Source organism: Myotis yumanensis, unplaced genomic scaffold (genome assembly GCF_028538775.1).
Source record: "Myotis yumanensis isolate MYYU_CA2020_CCGP unplaced genomic scaffold, mMyoYum1.0.hap1 SCAF_7, whole genome shotgun sequence".
NCBI lineage: Eukaryota > Metazoa > Chordata > Mammalia > Chiroptera > Vespertilionidae > Myotis > Myotis yumanensis.
In genome coordinates, this window is record NW_027223758.1 from 61,660,820 (window position 1) to 61,685,470 (window position 24,651).

General features: G+C 46.5%; 1 protein-coding gene across 7 annotated transcripts in view; it reads left to right on the forward strand.

The window, feature by feature from the left end:
- The window catches only part of MTCL1 (microtubule crosslinking factor 1), a 124,544-nt gene that overhangs the window by 58,616 nt on the left and 41,277 nt on the right, over positions 1–24,651 (forward strand). For 4 of the 7 annotated variants that reach the window (XR_011472181.1, XR_011472182.1, XM_070420647.1 and 1 more), the window contains exons 4-7: positions 7,677–7,736; positions 9,205–9,282; positions 13,393–14,694; positions 15,788–15,943. Coding sequence is in view for 5 of the 7 variants with exons in the window: in XM_070420647.1 (XP_070276748.1) it covers positions 7,677–7,736; positions 9,205–9,282; positions 13,393–14,694; positions 15,788–15,943 (1,596 nt within the window). In the remaining 2 variants the exon portion in view is untranslated. The remainder of the gene's footprint in view (positions 1–7,676; positions 7,737–9,204; positions 9,283–13,392; positions 14,695–15,787; positions 15,944–24,651) is intronic. The other 3 variants (XM_070420649.1, XM_070420651.1, XM_070420648.1) reach the window with 2 other exon arrangements.

A 24,651-nucleotide genomic window follows, 5' to 3' on the forward strand; every position in this document is an offset into this window, starting at 1 on the left:
TTTTAAACACTGTCTGGGATGTGTTGTCTCATCAACATAATGTGCTAGCAGTAATGTATGCATGGTTTAGGGGCATCAAACTTCTCAGCCTGTGCGCTCAACAAAGAAGACAGGACCACAGATAAAAATGGCCCCCTAGCTTTTAATCACCTAAACGCAGCGCTGTTTTCATTCTCGCATTGAATGGTGCTCCGAAGTCTTGCCCGGGCGTTTCCTCGCCAGGCTGGGCAGGGCAGCCCCTCCCTCTGCTCTGTGCCCATCCTTAGCCCAGGGCAGCTAGTGTTGTGCTTTTGGGCCAGGTTTCCTTCTACGGGAAGCATGTCTGCTTCTCAGTGCCCACTGGCTGGCCCCCACCAGTGTCCCAGGCGCTCTTGGCTTCTAGCGGTTTGTTTCTCCAGCTACAAGAACAGGCAGCATCTTGCCCCCTGTCCCGCAGCTCAGTTACTGGTCTTGCTTAGCTGAATTATCTGCAGTTTCCTGAATGGTGGTGGAGGCCATTGGACATTTGAGAGAGCTTTTGCTCCATAGGAACCATGAAACCACGGGCGAGCATCCCCACACGCCCCTTAAATCACTCAGCGTGCATCTTGGTGTTAAAGGTGGGAATCCAAGTTGTCACGAAGAATTGTTGAAGATTTACACAAGGGGCAGGAATGGCTTTATGCAGAATACTAACCAGGGACGCTTTTGAGATTTCAGAGTGTTTCGGTGGATGATGAATGGAGCTGAGCAGTGGCTCAGATAACAGGGCTCCTCAGCAGACATGGGTCAGCAGGTTGGTCTCCGCCTGGTGGGGGAGAGTCTTCGAGAGGAAGCCATTAGCCCGGAGGGTGATTAGAATCTCAGATCCACTTGCTGTCCCCAAATGAGCATTAGGCCCTTCTTTGTCCTCTGTTGGAAGATATATTTGATGATCCCCAGCAGCACAGAGCTAATCCTGCCGGGGGGCTAATCCTCCAGTTTAATTTCCTGTTATTTTCTGTCTCTCTGGAGGCCACACAATCAGTCTTGTCTGTCAGTCTTGTCCATCGCTTCCAGAGGAGGCCAGGAAAAGGCAACACAGTATTAGGTTTAGTGGGGACATTTGCATTATGAGCCAGTTCTGTTGTCCTTAAAACATAACATCGTCCTTGATCTGAAAATATAATATATTAATTTTGATAATTTGGGAGAAATACAAAAAGTGTATAAAGAAAAACATGAAGCCACCCATAATTCTACTGCTTAGTAAAAATTTCCCAGTTTTTAGTAATCATAATTATTAATGGCTATACAATATTGTATTAACCGTTTTCCGTGAAATCAGGAACATATGTGCATAATGGTTTTCTTTCCAACATTATGGCAATTTTCACATACAGTGAAGCTTAAGGAATTTTGTAGCAAACACCTGTATACTCACCACCTACATTCTATATTAATATTTTACTGTATTTGATCTATCTTGTATCAATTGTTCATCCACCTATCTACTTACCCATCTTATTTTTGGATACATTGAAAATAAATTTTAGACACCAATTCACTTTTCCCTAAATACACATTGTTAACTAGAGATTAATTTTTTTGTACACCTTTTTTAGTTGATTTATATATACTGAAATATGCAGATCTTAGATTTACTGAGTTTTGACAAATGTGTACATAAATTTTAATAGCATGATAGTGCACTCTATTATTTAGAACAATGTGAAAAGTTAAATTAGAAGGTTTAAGGAGTGTGACAGCAGATTATTATGAAATAGTCGCACAAGTAATTCAGAACTTTTCCTGATGTTCTTTTGTTTGAAATATAAACAAACAAACCAAAGTACTGAGTATTTTCTCATATTACATGCACCTGAAAAAAAAAAAGAGTAATGGATTTTCTCTGAAAGGGGGCAACATATATACACTTTTACATATATATTGTATTTTGGCTTTGCTTTGTTTTTCAAAGTACTTCTCTTTTGTATTATTTCATTAGATTAAGGAAATAATTTGCCTATCTTGATGGACTGATATATTTCTTTCCCATAGACCAGTGGGAGCCAGAAACATTATTTTAAAAAAGATACAAGCCTTATCTTCACTTCTGACAGGCAAATGGCATACATGTCTATCAATTTTCAACTTTTCTGCACTTTTTGTCACCTACTAAGTAAGTCAATAGAGACTTCTGAAGTGTGGGTTCCAATTTCGTATTTCATATAATGCTTGGTGGTGTTGCTGAGTGCCTGCATGGATGTGCATACTAAGAGCTGGGATGCCTGCCCTGGCCGGATGGTTCAGTGTCATCCCATATACCGAAAGGCCACAGGTTCAATTTCCAGTCAGGTCACATACCTAGGTTGTGCGTTCAATCCCTGGTCAGGGTGTGTACAGGAGGCAACCAATAGATTTCTCTCTCACATCAATATTTCTCTCTCTCTCTTCCCGCTTCCTTTCTCTCTAAAACATCAATAAAAACATATCCTCAGGTGAGGATTAAAAAGAAAAAAAAGAGTTGAGTTTTCTACAATTTGGGAAAAGGACATTTTTTTGGTGCAGTCAGCATCATGGTCTTGCAATGGCCCTGATTTTTTTTTTTTTTTTTCATACGAAGTTTAACCTACAGCTTTACTTTATCATCTTCCATTTCACTTATTTTACCATGTTTGGTTGAGGTTACTGTGTTGTAGCATGTTTTAGCCAGCAATTTTCCAATCACTAGGCCTCAAGATATATGTCTCTAAGGTTGAAACTGAGCCAAGAAAAGCAAATGTGCAGCGACCTGTCATGTTTTATCATCATGTTCTTTCCCAGGAGAAGGTGCCGCCTGACAGGCTGGGTATGCAGTCTGGTCTGTTCCAGGTGGGCCTCCTGGCCTGGACGGTGTGGCTGTGGCCTTCTTCAGCCGAGGTGTCTCAATATCATTTTCCTCCACGTCTCCTCATTTGCTTTGTGGTATTTCGTCTCTGCTAATAGTTTTATATCTTTTCCAAATAAGGACTTCTGCTGTCTGCAGCTCAGACCTTTCAGAAATAATCAGAGTGCCAACAAGCACTTCACGGCCATGAGGTATCTTGTGAGCAGAGCAATTTGCAACCATTCCTAGAATAGCTCTTTGTGCTTTTTCTCTAAAGAAAGGAGAGACTCTTTGGATGAGAAAACTCAGCAATTTGGGGCTTAGAAACCTTGAGAAAACAAAAAGAAAAACAGCCCAAATAAGGAAACTGGGCGGTGGAAGGCTTGGAGGCAGCTCTGAGGTTGGAGGCTGTGACCAGGAGCGAGAGCTGGAGTCGGGGACAGGTTGGTGCCCCATCTCCCAGACTGGGGCACTTTGAAACACTATCTAATGTCTGCTGTGTTTTCTTATCTGTTAGTGATAATAATATATGCCTCGCAGGGTCTCGTGAGAATTAAATTAGGTTAGTTGTGTCAAGAAAGAGTTTAGCATTGTGCCTGGCACACGTAAGTGCCCAACAAATGGTAGGTGATAATACCACATTACCCTCCCAAACAGGGCCAGAGCGAGGGTTCTCTTCCATTTAAAAAATATATGTATATTTTTTTTATCGATTTCAGAGAAGAAGGGAGAGGGAGAGACAGATAGAAACATCAGTGATGAGAGAGAATCATTGATCGGCTGTCTCCTGCACGCCCCCTACTGGGACCAAGCCCGCAACCTGGGCATGTGCCCTTGACTGTAATCAAACCCAGGACCCTTCAGTCTGCAGGCTGATGCTCTATTCTCTGAGCCAAACCAGCTAGGGCGGGTTCCCTTCCCTTTATGGCCATGGAGGGTTTTCCATGGAATTAGAGGGGGTTTACCTGTATTGGGCCCTGCAGTGTAACTGGTGCAGCTGGTTTCGGGGGGGATGCTATGTGATTCCATGGCGGGAAGGGAACCAGTCTCCCTGAGAACTGTTTCAGAGCAAGTGAAGAGGAGGAAAGGGCAGGAGGCATCTTCCAGCCAAGACCTGGTGCTTCTAGCTGAAGGGGAAGCTAATAGTTTTTACTCTTTACATCCTGTATCACCCAAATGAGAACTTCAATATGGGTAGAAGAATCTTGGTAACTTCCTCCTAAAAGGAAGAAGACCTATGAACTATCATTTTCTTATTCTGATTTCGAAACTGTGTGATATAAATCAGCCCCCCAAAAACCCAGACTACTTTCTGAATAATGAGATTCTGTAAGAATTTTGAAAATCATCAGCTTATACCCTCTTTTCCATATAGACTCGTAATGTATAGCATTCTAATTCATATTTGCCTCCTTTTATTACCAATTTAAAACATTAAAGCCCCCAAAAGCCTCTCTCTGAAGACACTTTAGCCATGAGAGCTTGTTCGCTTTTCTGAAATTGCTTAGAAGAAACTGGCTAACTTAAAATAGGAAACATTAAGAATTGATATGGAAGTCCAAATAATTGCCTAACTTCATATTTTATTTAATCATATTCAGTACCCAGCAAATGCATCAGTCTTGGATGGATTCAATTTGGATTCACAAATCCAATTTTCCCCCCTTTTTCATAGGAATTTAGAATTGATTTTCTGGCAGTTGGCCAGACTAAAAAGAAAGAGTAGGATTAAACAGCCGGCACACCCCATTCTGGGTTCCATTTATTTGATAGTCTACATTTCCCCCTTTCCCTTAATTGTTTCTTGGAAGAGACTCCCCACTGGATCTTTGCGTCATCCAGAGGATAGCCACAAATAATGCTCATACAGATCGGCTGCTGTGGCTCAGTGGTTGAACGTCAACCTATGAACCAGGAGGTCACGGTTCAATTCCCGGTCAGGGCACATGCCCAAGTTGCAGGGCGGTGAGCGGGGGGGGGTGGGGGGGGTGGGGGGGGGGTGGGGGGGGGCTTGGACCCCAGTAGGGGGTGTGCAGAAGGCAGCCAGTCAGTGATTATCTCATCATTGATGTTTCTATCTTTCTCTCCCTTTCCCTTCCTCTCTCTGAAATCAGTAAAAAATATAGATATTTTTTAAAAAATGATGCTCATACAAATCATTCTATACCCAGGGTTCCTTGGCCAATATGCAGGTGAGCCAGGGAGGAGACTGCACGCAGGGTAGGGGCTTCATCACTGCTTGGAACATGGAGAGGGAGCCATATGCCAGGGGCCTGCAGGGCAGTAGGTCACCTGGCCAGTTTCTCCAACCCTTAGGGAGCCTCTTGGTCCTTTTAAAGAACTGTGTATGTATAGGTGATACCTCAAGGTCCAGGCTAATGAAAACAATTTCTAATTGTGGAAATAAGCCCAACAACTTGGCACAGAACTTCTGATGAAGCTCCGCTGCAGTCCGACGTAGGAAGATGGGTGCTAGCCTCTTTCTCTCACCTCGTTAAAGTACAAATTTTCATATCCTGGTTACTTTTGTTTCGTTTTCTTGCAAAAGAAATAGTATTTATTGTAGATAATTTGGAGACTATGAAAAGCCACAAAAACAAAAATTAAAATCACCTGTAATTCTGTCACCTGAAGATGATCACTATTAACATTTTTATAGAATTTCTATAGGCTACTTTTCTAACAAACGCATATAACACATACATATATTTATATTTTATTAGCTATAAATTGAAGCCACAAAGTACATGCTGTTTGTAACCTATATTTTCTATAGGGAATCGTCAAGTGTTTATCTCACTCAGCTCATTGAAATCAAAGAAACTCCTTCACTACAGCGTGAATAATCCTGGAAAACCTACTTATTAAGAAGGGAAAGCTCAAGCCCTACTTAAGACTTGCTTCATTTAACCCGTGAGAGGAGACTGGTTTTCTTTGTAGTGTGATGCTGCTTTTACAAAAAAGCCTAAAGGAAATAAAGCTGCTTCTGCAGCAGGGACCAGAGACAAGCTTCCACACACCCACACACACCCTTGGTGACCAGGGAACGCCCACTCACATGCTGATTCTATAACCATCTCATCCATTCACTCAATTACACACACACACACACACACACACACACCCCACCTGACCCAGGCCTCCTAAAGGTTCAGGGAAACTAGAATTTTGTTTCATATATATATATGAAATTGATTTTAGAGAGCAAGTGAGAGGGAAGAGAGATAGAAACATCAATGATGATAGAGAATCATTGATTGGCTGCCTCCTGCACACCCCCAACTGGGGATTGAGCCTGCAACCCAGGCATGTGCCCTTGACTGGAATGGAACCCAGGACCCTTCAGAACACAGGCCAGTGCTCTATCCACTGAGCCAGACCAGCTAGGGCTAGAATTTTGTTTCTTAACCCTAAAATTCATCCAATAAATGGCATGGCCTAGTCTTCTGTGAATGAGACACTTAAAATGTAAACAGAGCTGAGTTAATTAACTTAAGGCTGACAGTTATGTGAGTGACGTGTATCAGAGCCTCCTTTCCCAGCTGCTTGGGTATGTGGGCTGCGGCAAAGGAATGAGGCAGAGAGGACTCTGAGCCCACCCACCTTCAGAGGCGTTCCCAGAGGAGCCAGGTGCTTGCCTCAGTCGGGGTGAAGCTGCCGAGGGGAGGGGGTGGCCCCCAGCAAGAATGTCCTCTCATTCACAAGTTTGCCAAGGTCTGAGTGACAGCCAGCAATCTGAACTTTCCAAGCCGCTTTCTTCCACCTTTCTCAGGATTACAGGAATGCTTTCAGGTCTCAAATTCCTCTTCTCACTCTTCTTCCCGGTAGTTCTTTCTTCATACTTTACTGAGCAAAAACTGTCTGCCTCCCTGTTATTCCATTTCAGACCCCACCCCCTTGTATTTATACCTGTGTTTATATTTCAGACACAATTCTTGCCTATAGCAGGCAAAGGTGCACTGCAATGTATGTAACAGTAGGCAAGACCCAGTCCACTGAAGGACACTGACTTGTGGCCAAGGCCACATCACAAATGAATATATTAGGAACTCTCTTAGATCTTTAAGATGTAGGTTTTGCCGAAACCGGTTTGGCTCGGTGGATAGAGCGTCAGCCTGCGGACTGAGGGGTCCTGGGTTCGATTCCGGTCAAGGGCATGTACCTGGGTTGCGGGCACATCTCCAGTAGGAGATGTGCAGGAGGCAGCTGATCGATGTTTCTCTCTCATCGATGTTTCTAACTCTCTATCCCTCTCCCTTCCTCTCTGTAAAAAATCAATAAAATATATTAAAAAAAAAAAAAAAGATGTAGGTTTAATCATGAATTGGGGCTTGTTCATGGAGAACGTTGCGATCTAGATTAGGTTTTCTCCCAAAACAAGAGCCACCCTCTCTCTCTCTCTCTCTCCCACTTTTTTTTTTTTTATCTGACCATGTACTTTTAGGCATTCAGGAAACATCAAATAATTTTGATATTAGTCCAAACAAAACATAATTAGGAAATAAGGCAGCCCCAGACATATTATATATCTATTTCCAAAACTTCCTACCTTTTCCTCCTCTTGTCTCCCCTCCACTAGTACAAATTACCTAAGTTACCTTCCTTTTTCATGAAACTGAATAATTGAGGAATACCTGAAATATAATAATTAGGATTTGAAGCCTTTTAGAATTCAAAGACCTCACCAACCTATTTACTGGATTGAAATGTTGACTCTAAATGGTTTCTTGATTTCAGTGGGGAGAAAGAGCCCTGTCCTTGTGTCCCCGACCAGTGGGGATGGTGCCCACCCAGGGAAGGTGCCCCCCGTGACCCCTCCTTAACAGAATGTCGCTTGGATCTATTTCAGAGTTCCCTGAAAAGAAGAGGCAGTCGGGAAACATACAAAGAAAAGAAAACCTTTAACCAGGTAAGCAGAGGTTTTGTTCTAATGTTCCATCTCCTCAGGAGACAATCACATGTTGAATTTTCTTTAAAAATGTTACCGTTGCCTTTAAAATATTCAAAGAAACATTACCTGGCAAAAAAAATTGGACTCATTCAAAACCTCCATGGGTGAAGCTTTTCTTTCCAAACCAACAGCTCCTCCCTTTTTGTTTCTTGCACCAATAAGCTGGTGATTCCTTCAAGAAAGAGAAGAACAGAATGGCTTTGTGTGAGACGTAATTTGGTGCCGTTCAGGGCTCTGGCAGTACCCATAACTGGTAAAAAGTCATTCACACAGTAACATAGTACAACTACTGTGCTATTCACAAGGTCATTCACACGGCACTGTTTTGAGCATTGTTGTGTTTTTATATATATACTAGAGGCCTGTTGCACGAAGAGATTCGTGCAATAGGCCTTCCCTTCCCTTGGCTGCTGGCACTGGTTTGCCTCTGGCACCCGGGACCCAGGCCTTCGCTCTGGCTGGGCTCTGGCCGGAGCTGACCCCGGGAGCCATTAGGCTTCACTGCTCCGGCCACGGGGCCATCAGGCTTTGCTGCTCTGGCCCTGAGGCCGTCAGGCTTCGCTCCACCACTTGGAGCCTACATATGCAAATTAACCGCCATCTTTGTTGGGTTAATTTGCATACTCTCCTGATTGGCTGGTTAGCATAGTGAAGGTATGGTCAGTTTACATGTTTGTCTATTATTAGGTAAGATATATATGTGCAAGTTGAACAGTGTCCTAAATGAAAGTGCAATGTTCTTACCAAAAGATGGCAAAAGCGTAGCCCTTTCTGTGTACATGGTATGTGTTCTTCAGAACTTTCTTGGCTTTTCTGAATACCTGCTTTACTGGATTCCTCTCTTCCTCTTTTTTGAAATCACTGCTAGTATTAGGTGTTGGAGGGAACAAAGGTATTACTGGGATATCAGCTCCCGGAGCTCTCAGAACAAGTGGTAATTAGAGAGATGCAGTAGCTAAGAGCTCTGCTGACCCGCCCCTGTGAATTCCACACTGATTCCTTTAGTTTCTCCAGTCTCCAAACGCACTGATCCCCAGAGTGCCCTTCAAAGGGGGCCAGGCTGTGTGAACAGCAGGGATGCCAAAGGTGAACTGTTCTCTTCTACCACCTCTACTCCCCAGTCTCACTTTGCCATTCACTAATACCAGGGAAATTGGAATCTGTAGTCCCACTGCTGCGTGCGTGAGCCCTCCTGGGCTTCGAGGATTTTCAGCTTGCTGGCTCTCGACCAGGGAAGATCTTTTCCTTAAAAGGGTAGCTGTTGCCCCATTCTGGAAGGAGCAGCATGGTATTGCCTTCCCTGTGGGTAAATCGGGCTGAGAACAGCCGTGCTGCCCCTCAGGAGTGTTTGAGAAGCCCTGGGCACTGGGAATGTGTTCAGTCCCCCCCAGCCTGCAGTGTCATTGAGAAAGGAGTTTCTGTCCAGCAGAGTGGTGGAGCGGAGCGCCTTGGGAACTGCAGGTCTGCAACCAAAACTCAAAGGAAACTGGCACCCCGGCGCAAGGTAGGAATGCGAGCAGTCAGCGCTTGGGGTGCTGGCTAGACATCAGACTTGCAAGCCAAAGAATATACACCTGTAGTGATATATTTTTGTTGCTTGGCAAGGCCTTTCCAGCTGCTGCTGGTGGTGGTGGTGGTGGTGGTGGTGGTGGTCCTCTGTGTGTCCTGCTCCCATGCCATGCTTGCCTTCTCTGCTTGCACAGGGACAGTGTCGTGTGGAAAGTTTGACTCAACCTTCTGCTTTCATACTGCATTCCTGGGCTATCTGATCATCTCTTGAAACCAGAGCTTGATATCCTTCAGTTGAGGATTCAGCCTAGACCAGTGGTTCTCAACCTTCTGACCCTTTAAATACAGTTCCTCATGTTGTGACCCAACCATAAAATTATTTTCGTTGCTACTTCATAACTGTAATGTTGCTACTGTTATGAATCGTAATGTAAATATCTGATATGCAGGATGGTCTTAGGCGACCCCTGTGAAAGGGTCATTTGACCGCCAAAGGGGTCGCGACCCACAGGTTGAGAACCTCTGGCCTAGACCCTTACCCTGGAGATTTGGCAGAGTTTAGAAGTCTGTGGTTACAAAATAAGATGGGTAACCAGCCCTCCCGCTGCTTTAGGTGAGGCTGTGATTCTCTATCTCGTTAGAAGGAGTGACTTCCTGCCCCCAGAACAGGCTGAGCCCAGCTCCCTGCCTCCCCTCCCGCACGCCAGCCCCAGAAGGTACAGCACCTTCTCCAGCCACCTCAACAGAGTGAGGAAGTCTGACGCCTTCATTAAATGCACACACTGCCTTGACTTCAAAGATTGCTCTTTCAAAAACTGCTTTAGTTTCGGTGGCAGGCCTCATCGTGCATGGGTGTTTAGTAGAAATGACAGCATGCTTTAATCATATGTGAAATTCTTGCTGTGTGTATAGTTCTTCCTTTAAGGAACAAGAAGACTTTTTGGATAGTTTTTCAATCTTCAAGTACTCTAAAAATTGGACATCATTAGGGTATGTCATATAATCTTGCTTCTTTAACCGACTGGGGTTTAGGTTCAAGGAGACAGAGGAGAATGGTTCTGGTTTATAGTCAGACTTGTGGGGAAGGCCAATGGAAAGGGGTGGTGCAAGGTTCAAGGTTTCCAGAAATCAAGGCAATTTGAGGGCTTCATAGTATTTTTCTACTCTAAGTATTTATAACCAAGTGTTTCAGAACCCTTGTGCAAGGCCTGGTTCATGTGCTTCTCAGAGATATTACTCTCAACTACTTAGCTCCACTTTTGGGGAACACTCCCAGCAGAGATCACCTGAGACTCCTTGGTCTGGGTTTGAGACAAAAGCTCCCAAGAACTGAGCAGGTAACTCTGCCCCTCGTTTGCCCTTTTCCAACCTGTTCTTCCATATCAAGGCCTCACCAGTTGCAAGTTTCCATGGAAGTAGGGTTAGGGCAATGGTTATAGTAGGTGGTCTTGTCCATCTCTGGGTCTGCTCAGGCTTGAGGTGGACAGAGGTTGGAGTTCCCTTGTGGCTGGCGACATTGTTTTCCATGACCTCTGCTGCCATCCTCATGTAAGAAGGTGACTTTTTCTGTTCCATGGTGGAGATAGGATCACTTAGGTGATTTTGGACGAAGGATAAACACTGGCTATCAAGTTAATGATGGGGCTAAGGGCATTAGCTTGTCTTGTCCCAGGCTTTTTACTCCTACACTAATCCAATTACAAAGTATTGGTAGTCCATCTCCATTGATTTCTTGGGAATCTAGGTTTAACAACAAATTGAAAAGGTACTTTTGCTTGTTTTACTTTAGAAAGTTTTATGAAGCTGGGGTCATTTAAAAGTAAAATGTCAATTTCTGGTGCATAGTAAGTACTCAGTATGTACAGGAAGAATGAAGGAATCAACAAATACGCATACTTTCCCCTTAGTGTTAGGATAGACTACAATATGTCTTTTACAGCCCATCTATTCAATTAGGCCCTTTAAAAAGATATACATCACTATCCCAGCAGTGTTAATAACACATATTGCTTAGTGTGAGTGGGCAGACAGCTTCATTTCCCAGTCATAGAAGCCCTTTTTATGTCTTCTTAATCCCCCAAAACCAAATCCTTAATGGGATGAGTTTGTAGAACATGAAGACCATGCTCTGTTCCCAATGGTATTTATATATTACCCTCTGATACACAGAGCGGGGGGAAGAGTGGGGAGAGTAGAGTTACTGGCTCCTTCCCCTAATATTAAGTGTGTTTCAGACAAAGAGAAAGTTAATTTCAGGGTTCTAGAGTATGGAGATTTATCATACATACACAAACCACTTTGCTATACATTATTCCATTTGATCTTCAAAACGACCTTGTGGTTGAGCTAGGATCCTGCTTTAGACATAGGGAGATGGGTTCACCAGGGCTCTGTGATCAGCCCATGGTACCAAGGACAGAAGGGGCAGAAGTGGAACTCAGGGCAGCATGTTTGACCCCAGGTGCGACAGGACTGGTTTGTCCTCTGCTAGGAGGATGGCAGGGGGAGCATGTCCTTCAGAAGATGCACAGACAGCACCAGGGCCTACATTCCACACAGCACTGGCTCACAGCTGGCCTTAGACTTTTCCTCCAGTCGGCCCTGTCACATCACTCCCTATCCCCAATAGATTTGTGGTACAGGGTAGAGGTGGGTGGGTGGAAGGATGAAAGTTGGGGGGTCACCAAGGGAGGCCTTTCCGTATCTTTCTGACTAATGGTGAGAGGTGGCAAAAACATGGCAGAGAATGAGTGTGAAAGCTGTGTCAACTCTACTAGGCCACGTGAGCACACACTCAAAGACTTCATTCTCCCCAAGGGGTTGACTTGTTCCAGATATTGGTTTGATGACTTCCCTTCCCCTGAAGCTGATGGGGTTTGCCTACCCTCCAGCATGCTGTTGAGTGTCTCTGTGTGATGGGGAATCCTTTGCTGAAAGTTTTGTCCCCATGACAGTCCTTTGAAACTTCTGATAGCCAACCAAAGAGGAATGATTCATGAAAGTGGTCATTGTTCCCACTGAATGTGATAGAAAACCTTTGTGCAAGCCCAAACCAGAATTCATGTCGCTTCACGGCTTTGAGACCTGCACTGTGAAGGCAGAGTCAGCTTTCCCATTGGCCAAATATTGCCCTCTTGACCTCAGCCAAGCAGTGTGGCATTTGGGAGAGAGTCTGTTTGGCTGACCCTCGGCATCCTCTGGTATTCCAGTAATAACTACATCTCAGGTTTTGAAACACTTAACCTCCTTGTGTTGGGTTTCTGAGTTTACTTTCCTGCTGTGTTATAGCAACTAAAGGGAGCGGAACATAACCTCAGGCTCTGAAGTTGCACTTGCATGGCGGAAGGTTGTGAGTAACCCAGGTGCTTAGGTTTGCAGTAACCAATTCATACTAACTGTCAGAGCTTGGTACTTATTCCACACCTTGACTCCCAAAGCACCCTCATGCCTGTCATCTCATAATTTTGTGCTCATGTCATCCTTGTGATACACTGGGAATGGGGAGACCTGGGGAGGGGGAGGGGCATTGCCATGTCTCAGGTTCTCAGCATGTCAGTGGAAAGAAAGCCTGGCCATGATTTGGGGTCACCTGGCCTCCCCGTCCTGGTAACACCTGTGGGTTGCTGACCACTTTGGATGAGGGAGGTCTGCACCATGGAGGAAGTGAGTGGCCACAGGTGGAAGTGGCTACGGAAGCCTGTGTGCCTGCCCCAGACTTGGCGAGGGGTTCTCTCTCCCACTGATGCCAGTGATGAGTCAGGTTGGACCACAAGGTAACGCGGGATCACCGCATCACTGGCAGGTATTGAGTTTCATTTCATTTTCTCCTCACGCATCACCTGTATGATGGTTTTCATGTGCACGTGTTTTCCAAACTAATTGTTTGGTTTCTTTTGTGTCTGTGACAAAGCAGCAGACGTTGTGAAGGCCCCAGCTCCCCTTGGCTTTGTTTTGGCCCCTTCTCCTGTAACCTGACGCACTGACAAAAAGATCGGTGTTTTGTTTTTTTGTGTGTGTTGGGGGCGAGGTGCGAGGGAAATCATCAAAAACACGAACATTTGGTATTTTCAAATAACCCTTCTCTCGGGCTGTTCTTTCCTGGCAGGATGACAGTGCCGATTTGAAATGCCAGCTTCAGTTTGCCAAAGAGGAAGGCTCCCTGATGCGCAAAAAGATGGCCAAGCTGGGCAAGGAGAAGGATGAGCTGGAGCAGGAGCTCCAGAAGTACAAGGCCCTGTATGGCGACGTGGACAGCCCCCTGCCCACCGGGGAAGCCGGTGGGCCACCCAGCACCAGGGAGGCGGAGCTGAAGCTGCGGCTGAAGTTGGTAGAGGAAGAAGCCAACATCTTGGGCCGGAAGATCGTGGAGCTGGAAGTGGAGAACCGAGGCCTCAAAGCAGAGATGGAGGACATGCGAGGCCAGTATGAGCGAGAGGGTCCCGGCCGGGACCACCTCCCAAGCATTCCTACCTCACCCTTCGGCGACTCCCTGGAGTCCTCCACGGAGCTCCGCCGACACCTGCAGTTTGTGGAGGAGGAAGCGGAGCTGCTTCGAAGGTCCATATCTGAGATCGAAGACCATAACCGGCAGCTAACACATGAGCTGAGCAAGTTCAAGTTTGAACCGCGCCCAGAGCCCGGGTGGCTGGCGGATGGTGGAGGCAAGGGCATGAATGGTGGGGCTCCCCTGCAGGAAGAGCTGAAGTCCGCTCAGCTGCAGATCAGCGAGCTGAGCGGGAAGGTCCTGAAGCTACAGTATGAGAACCGGGTGCTGCTGTCCAACGTCCAGCGCTATGACCTGGCCGCCCACCTGGGCCTGCGTGCCCCGAGCCCCCGGGACAGCGACGCCGACAGTGACACAGGCAAGAAGGAAAGCGACGGGGAGGAGGGCCGCCTGCCCCAGCCCAGGCGGGAGGGCCCCATTGGCGGGGAGAGTGACTCGGAAGAGGTGTTGGAGAAGACATCCGGCTTCAGCAGCGGAAAGCCGTCGGAGGCCAGCGAGCTGTGTCCGGCAGAGGTCCTGAGGGCCAGGGAGGACTCTGAGTGCTTGGTGAGCATAAAGCATGAGGCTGAGCGGCTGGAACGGACCATGGAGAGCCTCATCACAGACACCAATGGCTTTGTGGACGACGTGGCCTCGCCGGGGCCTGGTGTTCAGGGGGAGGGGGATAGGAAGGGGCCCCAGCTGTTGGGGACCATCAATGCCAGGATGAAGACTTTCCGGAAGGAGCTCCAGACCTTCCTGGAGCAGGTGAACCGGCTCGGGGATGGTATGAGGGAGCGCCTGGAAGGCCTGTCCCCCTTGCCCCACCTCACAGAGTCCTCCAGCTTCCTCTCCACCGTGACCTCCGTGTCCCGGGACTCCCCCATCGGGAACCTGGGGAAGGAGCTGGTCCCAGACTTGCAGGTAAGGGGGCTCCTGGCTCTGCCTCCCTGCTCGGTTTTGCTCTTCCTCCTCCTTGCTGGCCTTGCTGCACTTGAACTCATTCTGCTCACGGCTGCTTGGTTATGATTTCAAGCCTGCATTGTACTAAAGCCTCAAGTGTCAACCAAATCCTTTCTATTGGTTGGATTTCTTTTTGTTTAAGTTCTCTCTTATTTCCTTGTTTCTTTTTCCCTTTTCTTCTCTTATTTTTAACTGCGCCGTTGCTCTTGGCTTAGAGGTCCTCCCTCATGACACCAGGCTAATCCCAATGGAAGCGATAGGGATCGAAGCAGTCTTTCTCTATTTTTGGTGTCTCGAACGACCAGCTATCCTGATGAAGAAGCTAAGAGGAGTTTAAGACAAAGTGCAAACTCATTTCACAGTCAGGAGAATTAGCAAACTCGCTCAGGAGCAAGTTTCATTGCCAAAGGGGACGGTTTTGAAAGGCCCTAGGCACCCAGGCCCACCCACTCCCACTGGAAGATGAGCCAGAGTGGGGAGAGGAGCGCAGCTCTGAGAGAAGGATGGTTGCGATGGAAAGTCTCGCTGCTGGCTTGCTCCCGCTGCCCTCCCTGAGCCGAGGGTGAGGGCCGAGTGGAGTAGCCGTCCCAGGACTGCTTTCCTATGCGTCGCCCTGGGGTGCATGACCCAGCTGCCACCCTGGATTATGGCTTTGACTGCTCGACCACAGCGCGGAAGGAGGAGCCTTGCTTCCGTATCCTTCATGGGTAGCGTGCTTGCGGTTGCGTCTGTGATTCATGCATCCCCATTGCATGCGCCTCATAACCAGTGTTTTGCATTCTTCCCCCCTCTCTCTTTGCTTTCCAGATCTTTCAGCCCATCGTTTTGCTCATCCTCATTTTGGTTCTGTTCTCTTCACTCTCTTACGCCACTGTGTTTAAGTTGGTTTTTCTGTCCATGCTTTTCTTCGTCTGGTAGTGTTCTCAGTCGTCTGCCTTACCCATTTTTGTTTTCTTTATCTCCCTTCCCTACCCCACCCTCACCCTCTTGTCCTTTGTTTTTTATTTAAAATTTAAAAAACAACAACAACCAAATCCCTCCATGCACCTAACAGTCCAAACTGAGAGATCAGATGGAGTGGCAGCTGGGTCAGGAGCGAGGGGACGAGCGGGAGCACTCGCACCTCCGAGCCACGCGGGAGCTGCACCGCCGAGCCGACGGGGATGCCCGGAGCTGCAGGCCGGGAGGCCAGAGCTGTTTCAATCTAGAGGTCAGCAAGCTGGCTGGTCCCACCGGCCACCCCTCTCCCCTGCCCTCCCACCCTTCCTTTGCTGTGTGGTTGTCTATCTGACATTTCCTGTGAGTCCAAGGCCCTTAGTGAACGCAGTAGGAGGAGATGGAATCAGGAGGACTTCACTAGACGCCGACCCACTGCATGCAGCTGGAATTGGAGGGTCTACACAGGCTGAATGCAGGGGACTGCCAGCACCCCCTGTCAGGCAGGCATGGTCCCACCCGTACACCTGTGTCCCCAGGGCCCGGGGGTGCCTGGAAATGTAGCAAGACGTAGGAGACTGATTTGTGAGCATTCCCCGGCTTCTTGTCAAACGGGAAAGAAAACTGGGATAACACCAAGCACTGTTTTTGTTAGTCTGGAGAAAACCCCTCCCCCGTGTCTCACACGTCCCGTAGTTTCTGGTGACAGCGCTCTGGCCAGTAGCAGATTCAAGGAGTGCACTCCTGACCTGGACTCTTCAGCATGCTCTGCTGTTGCCACAGTAACGCCTTGTCAACAAAGTCCTGCGCCACCACAGATACTCCATTCTATGAAACAGTTGTCAGTGGTCCTGTCAGCAAAAGCTCCTCCGTGCAAGTAATTCCACCCGGCACCAAAAGACAGGTGTCGCTGAGGAGTGAGTCCCTGACTCTGGTACTGCTGGTCAAGGCAGGTTATTGCAGGGTTAGAGCAACATATAGTACACATTAGACAGTATCTGGATAAAGAATCTTAGTTTATTATTCCCAGTGGGGGTGTTGCCACTCAGCTCTGAGGCTTCTTAGTGGCTCCCAAAGGGCAGAGCAGTGGCGGGCGGGTGGGAGGGAGCCTCACACCTGGAAGCAAACAGGAGCTCCCTCCACAAGAAGGTCAGGCATTTGACTAAGAAATGAAGAGGCACTCGGGGTGGAGCACTCGGGCCTCTCGCTCAGCTTGCAGCTAATGCCTTGGGTAGGCTGTGAGTCCTGCTGTTAGAGGTAGGCGGGTGGGGCAGCTGGCCCACCCAGACATGAGTTCATATATCTCCAGCCTGTGAGAGAGTATGTCACATTTCTGCCCTCATGGATAGGGCACACAGTAACATGAAAACCTTCCCCAAAAAGCTTACGTAAAACAAAAACAGTTTTTGAAACAGCCTTTGTAGTCCACCACCTTACATTACTTTGGCAGAGGCTAGGCTCCCCCAAAGGTGGCATCCAAGTCCGTGCCCTGGAGAGAAGTAACTGTGGGCCACACAGAGGCGTGACCCGGAGAATTCTGCATGCCAGTGGCCAAGCGCACGGCAGTGCCAGCTCCCGGACGAAAAGCGGAAGCCCCGCATGCCGTGTGGGGTTGCTGCGTGCCGTCCCAGAGCAGCAGTGCTGTCCTCCCAGTCTGGAGCTCACGGTGCCCAGAATAAGCATTTGTGATTTTTAAAGATGTTTTCTGAGCACGGGCTCTGGACATGGAATGGGACGTGTATTACGGCAGATCAACTTTAGAGTGTTCTCATTTCTAACTTGCAGGTAAGCTGTTCCTAGGTTTTACCAAAAGTAAAACAGAACACTACATATGTAGGTTTTCCCCCCAAATACGGATTTAGAGATTAGTGTGTCTTGTACCTCTATGGAACTTTCACAATAAAAACCCTTTGATCAGCCCGGGCCCCACGCAGGGTCTTCATCTGGAATACTGGTTGCTTGGACACTAGCAGACTCACAATTCTGTACATTTCAAATGAATTGAATGATCCACCTCCAAGGCGGAAAGCTCAGGAAGACACGTGTCCCAGCTCTCAGTTCACACTGAGCACAGTGATGTCTAGCAGGGCTGCCATGCTGTGCTGGAGTCAACCCTGGCATGGGCATCGGGCTCTGGGTCCTGGCCGCTCTGTGTCCATTACTAGCCCTGTTTCTCAGGCAAGTGTCAGCCTCTGTTTTCTCATCTGTAAAATGGCCCTGTCTGCTTCATGTGGTTATATGTGGATGATTCTCAGAGCCAATGAGCTATTACCTGAACAAGTACACTAAACAGTGCTAAATGCCATCTAAGCATCAAGTATGATTAATAATGAGAGGGATTATGTCCCGCCATCGAAGACTATAGGTGGGAAGGGGTGTCACAGCTGCCCTGGTCATGGGACCAATTTTCTCTGCCCACTGTAGCCCTTTGTCACTTGTTACTGGCTGCTCCCAGGTCCTGCGCAGAAGCACAGCTCTGGCCGGACATAACACACTATTTGAGGAGAAATGCAGCTCTCCTCCCATAGGCGCCATCAGTCAAGGCCTGTCACACAGCCCTGTTCAGTTAAGCTCTGATCAAGTGTGCAATGATGCTAGGCCTCTGATACGCCTTCTTGTCACTTGCCACATACATGCACTGCATAGCTTCAAAAACTGGCAACAGTCTTAGAGAGAGAGAGAAATACTTTATTGGATAAAACTGAACATTCTAGGAAGGCAAACCTCCAGAAGAGGGAGACTAGCCGAGTTAGTTGGTGCCATATGGCAAGTCCAGGTAGCAGAACAATGTAACTCAGAAGGTAATGTCTGACTCCCTCATGATGAGAATGAGAAAAACGAGGCCTGAGTGGAGCATCCGGCCATTCAGCTCTCCAGGGGGACAGTGGTAGGACTGGGTCTAAAACAGTCTGCTCAGGCCTGGTCAGTCCTGACCTCCCCTTGCTCCCCGGGGCCCAGACACGCCAACAAGAGCTCCATTTCCTGGGGGATGTTTCTAAACACGGATCACTCAGGTGATTAACTGCATGGCCAGTGATGTGGCCAAGGTATGTTTCTTCTTTTTAAACATCTGTCTGGTTTTCTTTAATTTTATATATTTTAACGAGAACATAAAAAAAAAAAAAGAAGAAAACTCATAGTGAAAGGCAGTGTCTCGGGAGCATCCCTAGAAGGGAAAATGGTCTGAACCCAAAGTTAAACATCCTTTGTTGGGACATTTTTATTCACTAAGGCATTTTGCACAGAAGAGAAAACCCAATTATGCATGCAAGCATATCATATTTGAAAATATCTTCTAAAGATAACACATATTTTAGGACCATCTTGGTGGCCCCATAGTTTTTCCTTTTATTTTGAGGAGCCGAATGTCCACCGTTATGGAGTCTGGGTCTGGGGTGCCCTGTCCTTTGGGTGATGTCACCCTGACAGACAGCTTAGCTTGGTCTTTGATTATTACATTGGGTTAAAATGGCACAGCAGACAGTTCTAGAAAGAACTCCTACAAGCCTTTTAATGAAAACATCCAGAACTCATTGCTTACAATGGCTTTCCTCTCAGGCCATGATGGAGAGGGTACACAGGCCCCCAGCAGGGCAGCTGACTGACTACTCCCGTTGAAGACACCCCGGGAACTGGGTGAAAGGCAAACACGAGGCTTTCCTCTAGAATGAGGCCAAGACTAAGGCTGCGTGCACCCGCAGCAGTTTATTCCCTCTTACATCACCCTTGAAATTACCACTAATTATCTGCATAAGCCAACTGCTACCACAACTGAACTTCCTCCAGTCCTTCGCCTTTGTGCCTTGGGGAAGGGATGGGGCCTTAGAGGACAGCTGGTATCAATGGCTTAACAGAAGAAACACCTTTCTGACTTTCAGCTGAAGTTTTAAAAAAGGATCAATTTCTCAAGTTCCATTTGTGAGAACGCCTCCCATGATATCCGCCTTATAGATTTTCCTACTTAGGGAAAGGGGGGAAAGGTAAGTTCTTACTTTGGAAAATTCACATGTTTTGGGCAGGTTAAATTATTACTTGTACTAATTGTACCAGTAGTACCAGTAGCAGCAATAACAACAACAGGAGAAAAGTAAAAATCTACATTCTTACACTGCAGCATTTTAGCAGATAACAAATCTGTGAAGAAAGCCTGCTGCTCAGATGGCACATATAACAAGGCCAGGAAGGGAATGGCATATCCATGCCCTGCCCTCTGAAAACAGCCATGGGGAGAGAAAGCTGAACTCAGAATCTGTTAACACCCACTGACCCATTAATTCAACCACACAAAAAATTAACTGGTTAAAAAAAAAAAGGATTTCAAATGAACAGTATTCCTGTTGCCTGTTCGTCTCAGTAAATAGTAGCAAGATTCTCACACCAGGCACCAGGTTCTTCCCTGACTTTGCCCCCCGTGAGAGATTTCCATTTGTTAAGAGAGAGCAATGTATACAATATGTGGTTTGGAATGTGCAGGGTACCTTAAAAATAGTTCTCAATGAGGAGTAGCCAAGCACGGGCACTGGTCAGATTTCAGATATAAATGAAACCAAGCCTGTGCCCAGAGGATTGGGTTTCAGAAATCTCAAAGGGCTCTCTTTCCCCAGCGCCCCCTTTATCCTTTAATCAGCGAAGCGCACAGAGCATTTGTGATCACTTATGCCTCAGCTGTGTCCTACCAGCCAGGATGAAATGATGTGTGCTGGTTTTATGCCAAGCATGTGTACACATTTGTTGACCTCATATACTGCTTTGGGAAGAAGCAGTAACAAAACTGGCCAAAACAAAATGGAACTCACCAGAATATGAAGTTACGGTGAGAGAGGTGGAACAGAGTTCTAGTTACAGTAGCGTTGTTAGGTGATAGCATTGTTAATGCTCTCATGGAAAGCATTCCTTTTTTTTTTTTATTTTGTAGAATGAGGTAGTGCAGTTATCTCCTTAGGTGTGGGAGGTAATTTACAAGCCCCTTTGAAGATGTCCAGGAAATCGGCTGTGTACGTGGGTGTGGGACCCAGCCGTTAGGGAAAATCATGGCCAGGGTTTCAGAACGTGAACAGGGAAGGTGGTTGTGATGTGGAGATGAACAGGCCTCCACAGCCTCAGAACCAAGTAGGGATAGTATTTGTTTACATAAACTGCCTTCACAGGGATGTCAAGGTGAATTCATTTGATGTGTAATCATAATCTTAGGTAAGTGGGCAAAGGATGGTTTTAGAATCAAAGCTTTGGGAGTCTTGTCATGAAGGGAAGTATTTATTTTCTGGAGGAAATCTGTGTGTTGCGTGAAAACTTTCCTCCGAGGTATGTGGCTGTGCGTGGTTGTGTTGCTAGCTCTGGACAAATACTTTGCCAGAGCCTGTTTGCATTTTGTTTTTGTAACACTGGGGTGACGGCATCCCGACTAGGAGACTTAGCTGTTGTAGTTTTAGTGTTCCGTCAGCAAAAATGAACAGTGCAGGAAAGTAAATCTTCTAATAGATGATCTAAAGGTTTCTGTTGTTGACCAGTCTCCGCGGACACCACGGGAGCTGCTGTGGGTAAACCAGATGCCCCCGAGGAACAGGCCTCCAAAGGGGTGTGCAGACAGAGGGACCGTTCGTCGAACAATATGCCTGGAGTATGAGACTCGTGTTTGTTTAAACTGAAAATGGTTTATATAATTATGTATTAAGATTAAAGCTGAACTAAATAGATTAGTGTAATAAATAGAAATTAAATTAATACATATATATATTTTCTTAAAAGATAAATTTAATTAGGGTGCCCATTTTAACATCTAATATGGAGCTTTGGGCTAATACCGACTGTGTTAGAGCATGGAGGATTTTTACAGTTTAAATGTATAGTGATATATGTCACGGAGCAGCGGGGGTAACCTGAGAACCCAACTGGGCAAAACTCCTAAAGAGCCAGATGGGAAGCCCCAGGAGGGCAGGGATCTGGGGCAGCTTTACTTCCTGCTATACCCCTAGTGCCTAGTACGATAGGTGCTTAATAAAGATTTGTTGAAGAAAACACTGCATACAATATAAATTGTCCTTTAAATATATAGCTGAATTCCTAAGAAAGTTAAAAAAAACTTCAAGAGTTGGAATTGATTTCAGAATTGAAAACCAGAGCAGTGTCAGTGGCCTTTGCGTGAAGTGGGTGGAAAGTTGCCAGAATTCACACCCAGAGCCTTGGCTTTTAATAGCTCCAAGGGGACAGGAGACAGGGCCTTGGGCCCAATACAGGCAGAGAAAGAAATTAACCAGGACCTTCAAAGGGCTGCACGTTGTGAAAGCCCAAAACTGGAAAAATATCTGCCTATGGGAGAGGAAGGCAACAGGGATCTTGTCCACCCGCGTGGAGTCCCCCCTCCCCCCGTAACTGTAAGGACAGCCAGCCTCACCAGGACCAGGCTTGGAACTGATGTCACCCAGAGGTCCAGGAATCCCTAAGGAAAAGAAGGTTTATGTTCTGTTGCTGTCTTTTGCAAACACGAAGCCCCTCTGGAGGCACATTGTCGGCCCATGTCACATATGAGATCATAGCTAACTCACCATTGAAGATGACCTCACAATGCAAAATTGCAAACACCCAAGCCAAAAACGCGCACCTGGCGCAGGAGTCAGCCAGTGTCCAACGGCAGGATCCAACGCTAAGACCTTCAGACTCTAGAATGATCAGAAAGAAACTATAAAATAAATATGTTTAAAACTACGAAAGATAAGCAAACAGGAAAAAAAAAAAAAAAAGACTCATTATTGTAAAGGGCTCCACACATTAAAAAACCGTAAGAAAGAAATGAGAAGTTAGCCATTGGAGCAAATTCAATGTGTAGAGAAGTGCCTCTCTTCAAAGAGAACCCGAAACCTTGCTTAGCAAATATAAAAGACTACACTAGTAATCTTTAATAACTAACAAATCAAAGAAGCATTAATGTTCTCAGGAGTTCTTGAAAGTAGGATGAGCCTACGTCTTTCAAAAATGTTATCCCAAAGTTGGTGACTCCCCAATGTGTCTGATTTTCTCTGTCTAAACCAGTGGTTCTCAACCTTCCTAATGCCGCGACCCTTTCATACAGTTCCTCATGTTGTGGTGACCCCCAATTTCATTGTTACAAATTGAACATAATTAAAGCATAGTGATTAATCACAAAAACAATATGTAATTATATATGTGCTTTCCTATGGTCTTAGGCGACCCCTGTGAAAGGGTCGTTTGACCCCCAAAGGGGTCTCGACCCACAGGTAGAGAACCGCTGGTCTAAATCCTTCTTTCTGTAAACTCTCTCTTGGTCTTCCCATATGCTAAGGGAAGTGATCTACCCTTTTATTTTCTGTATCTCCTGTTTTGGGGGGTGTGGTTTTCAATCACGACAACTCAGGTAACATCAGATTAGGAAGAGCAAATGAAAAATAACAGATTAGTTAAAGGTAATCAGAATGAACTAGTGAAATGATCCTGGTTTTTATTGTAACAATCCACTCTCATTCCTAGCTTTATAAATCATCTGTCCTCAGGTAGCATAAACCAGTGGGTAAATCTCATGTTTCCATTTTAATGATGCCTAAGGTTTTTAATATGACAGTGTTTCCATCTCTAAAAAACACGTTTCAAAAGTAGTAGGGAGTAGAGAGTGACTCCTCTATCCTTGCCGTTTGGACATAAAAGGCATGAAAGATAGACTTTACCAATAAAAAGAGTTTTAAGAGATTCCTTTAACTATTTTTAACTCGAAATGTAACAAGCAGATTTTTGTGCAATTCCCCTTAGGCACAGACTGTGTGCAGTGGAGAGACCGGAAACCATGTGTCTGTTAACTGGAGGAGCCCCCACCCCAATGACTGTGAGCATCCAGGACAGGACTGCTGGGAAAAAAGGAAGGCAGGACAGACTCTGATAAACAAGCACGCGAACAAATTAATTATGCAACTTAGACATGTCTGAACTTGGGCAGGGAATCTAAGAGGCCGACTGTGCATGAGGGGTCATGCTTGGCTGCCACAATCGCCAGCTCTGATCGCCCCCAGCATTTCATAAAACTTTCTAGAAGCTGCTGTGGTAGCAGAGATACCTCTGGTGTAGCCAGGCTCCCTGCTCAGTCTGGTTACTGCGGTGTTTGAAGTTTAGGAGATAGGCACCACTTACTGACTCACCTGGTCTCCTAGGTGAGAGGTGCAGGGCAGGTGGAGTTGTCCTCCCCAGATAACATAAGCGCCCAGGGCAGAATCCCAGGGAACTTGCCACCAAGTCACTCCACTGCTGCAGCACACATGCTGCGTTGCTCCATGCATGTCCCTGGTCTGTCCTGCATCTTCACGCCAAGAGAGTTCTCCCGTCCACTAAACCCCTTCCTTTATCCCACTGATCAGCTCAGGGTTCCCCCCTTTTACCTGAACAGAGGAGCTACAGGGTCAGCTTGCACAGGCGACCTGGCTGCATCAAGAGGAGACAGAGAAATTTACACACAAGATCCGAAAGGTAAATATGTCACGTGGATTTCAGCACAACCATGTCTCAGACCACAGAGCCCCTCCAGAGAGATGACAAGATATGTTTTAAAAGAACGCTGACTGACCTCATGGGCTGGAGGTCATATTGAAAGGTCATCCAGTCCCGCACCCCGCTCAGACACATAAAGATAACTGTCTTCATTTCTGTTCTAAAATATGCTTTTCAATATTTACAGTGTGGTCTCAGGGAGTTCTTAATATCTAATCTAAATTTCCCCGCATCCAGAACTAGCAAAGTAAAGTAAAATAAGGGCCATAATGCAACTGGACATGAATGTGTGTCCAACAACTTTGGTGAGGTGTCCCCCAACACACCCAGGGCAGAGGAGCCTCCGCGCCTCAGGAAGTGCGGGAAGTCGTGGGACAGCGGAGGCCTGGAGGCCTGGAGGCCTGGAGGCCTTGGGCAGTGGAGGAGAGGTCAGAGGGCAAACCAGGAAGGGGCATTCCCAGGAGGCTGCAGATGAAAGGACAACTCACCCTAAAT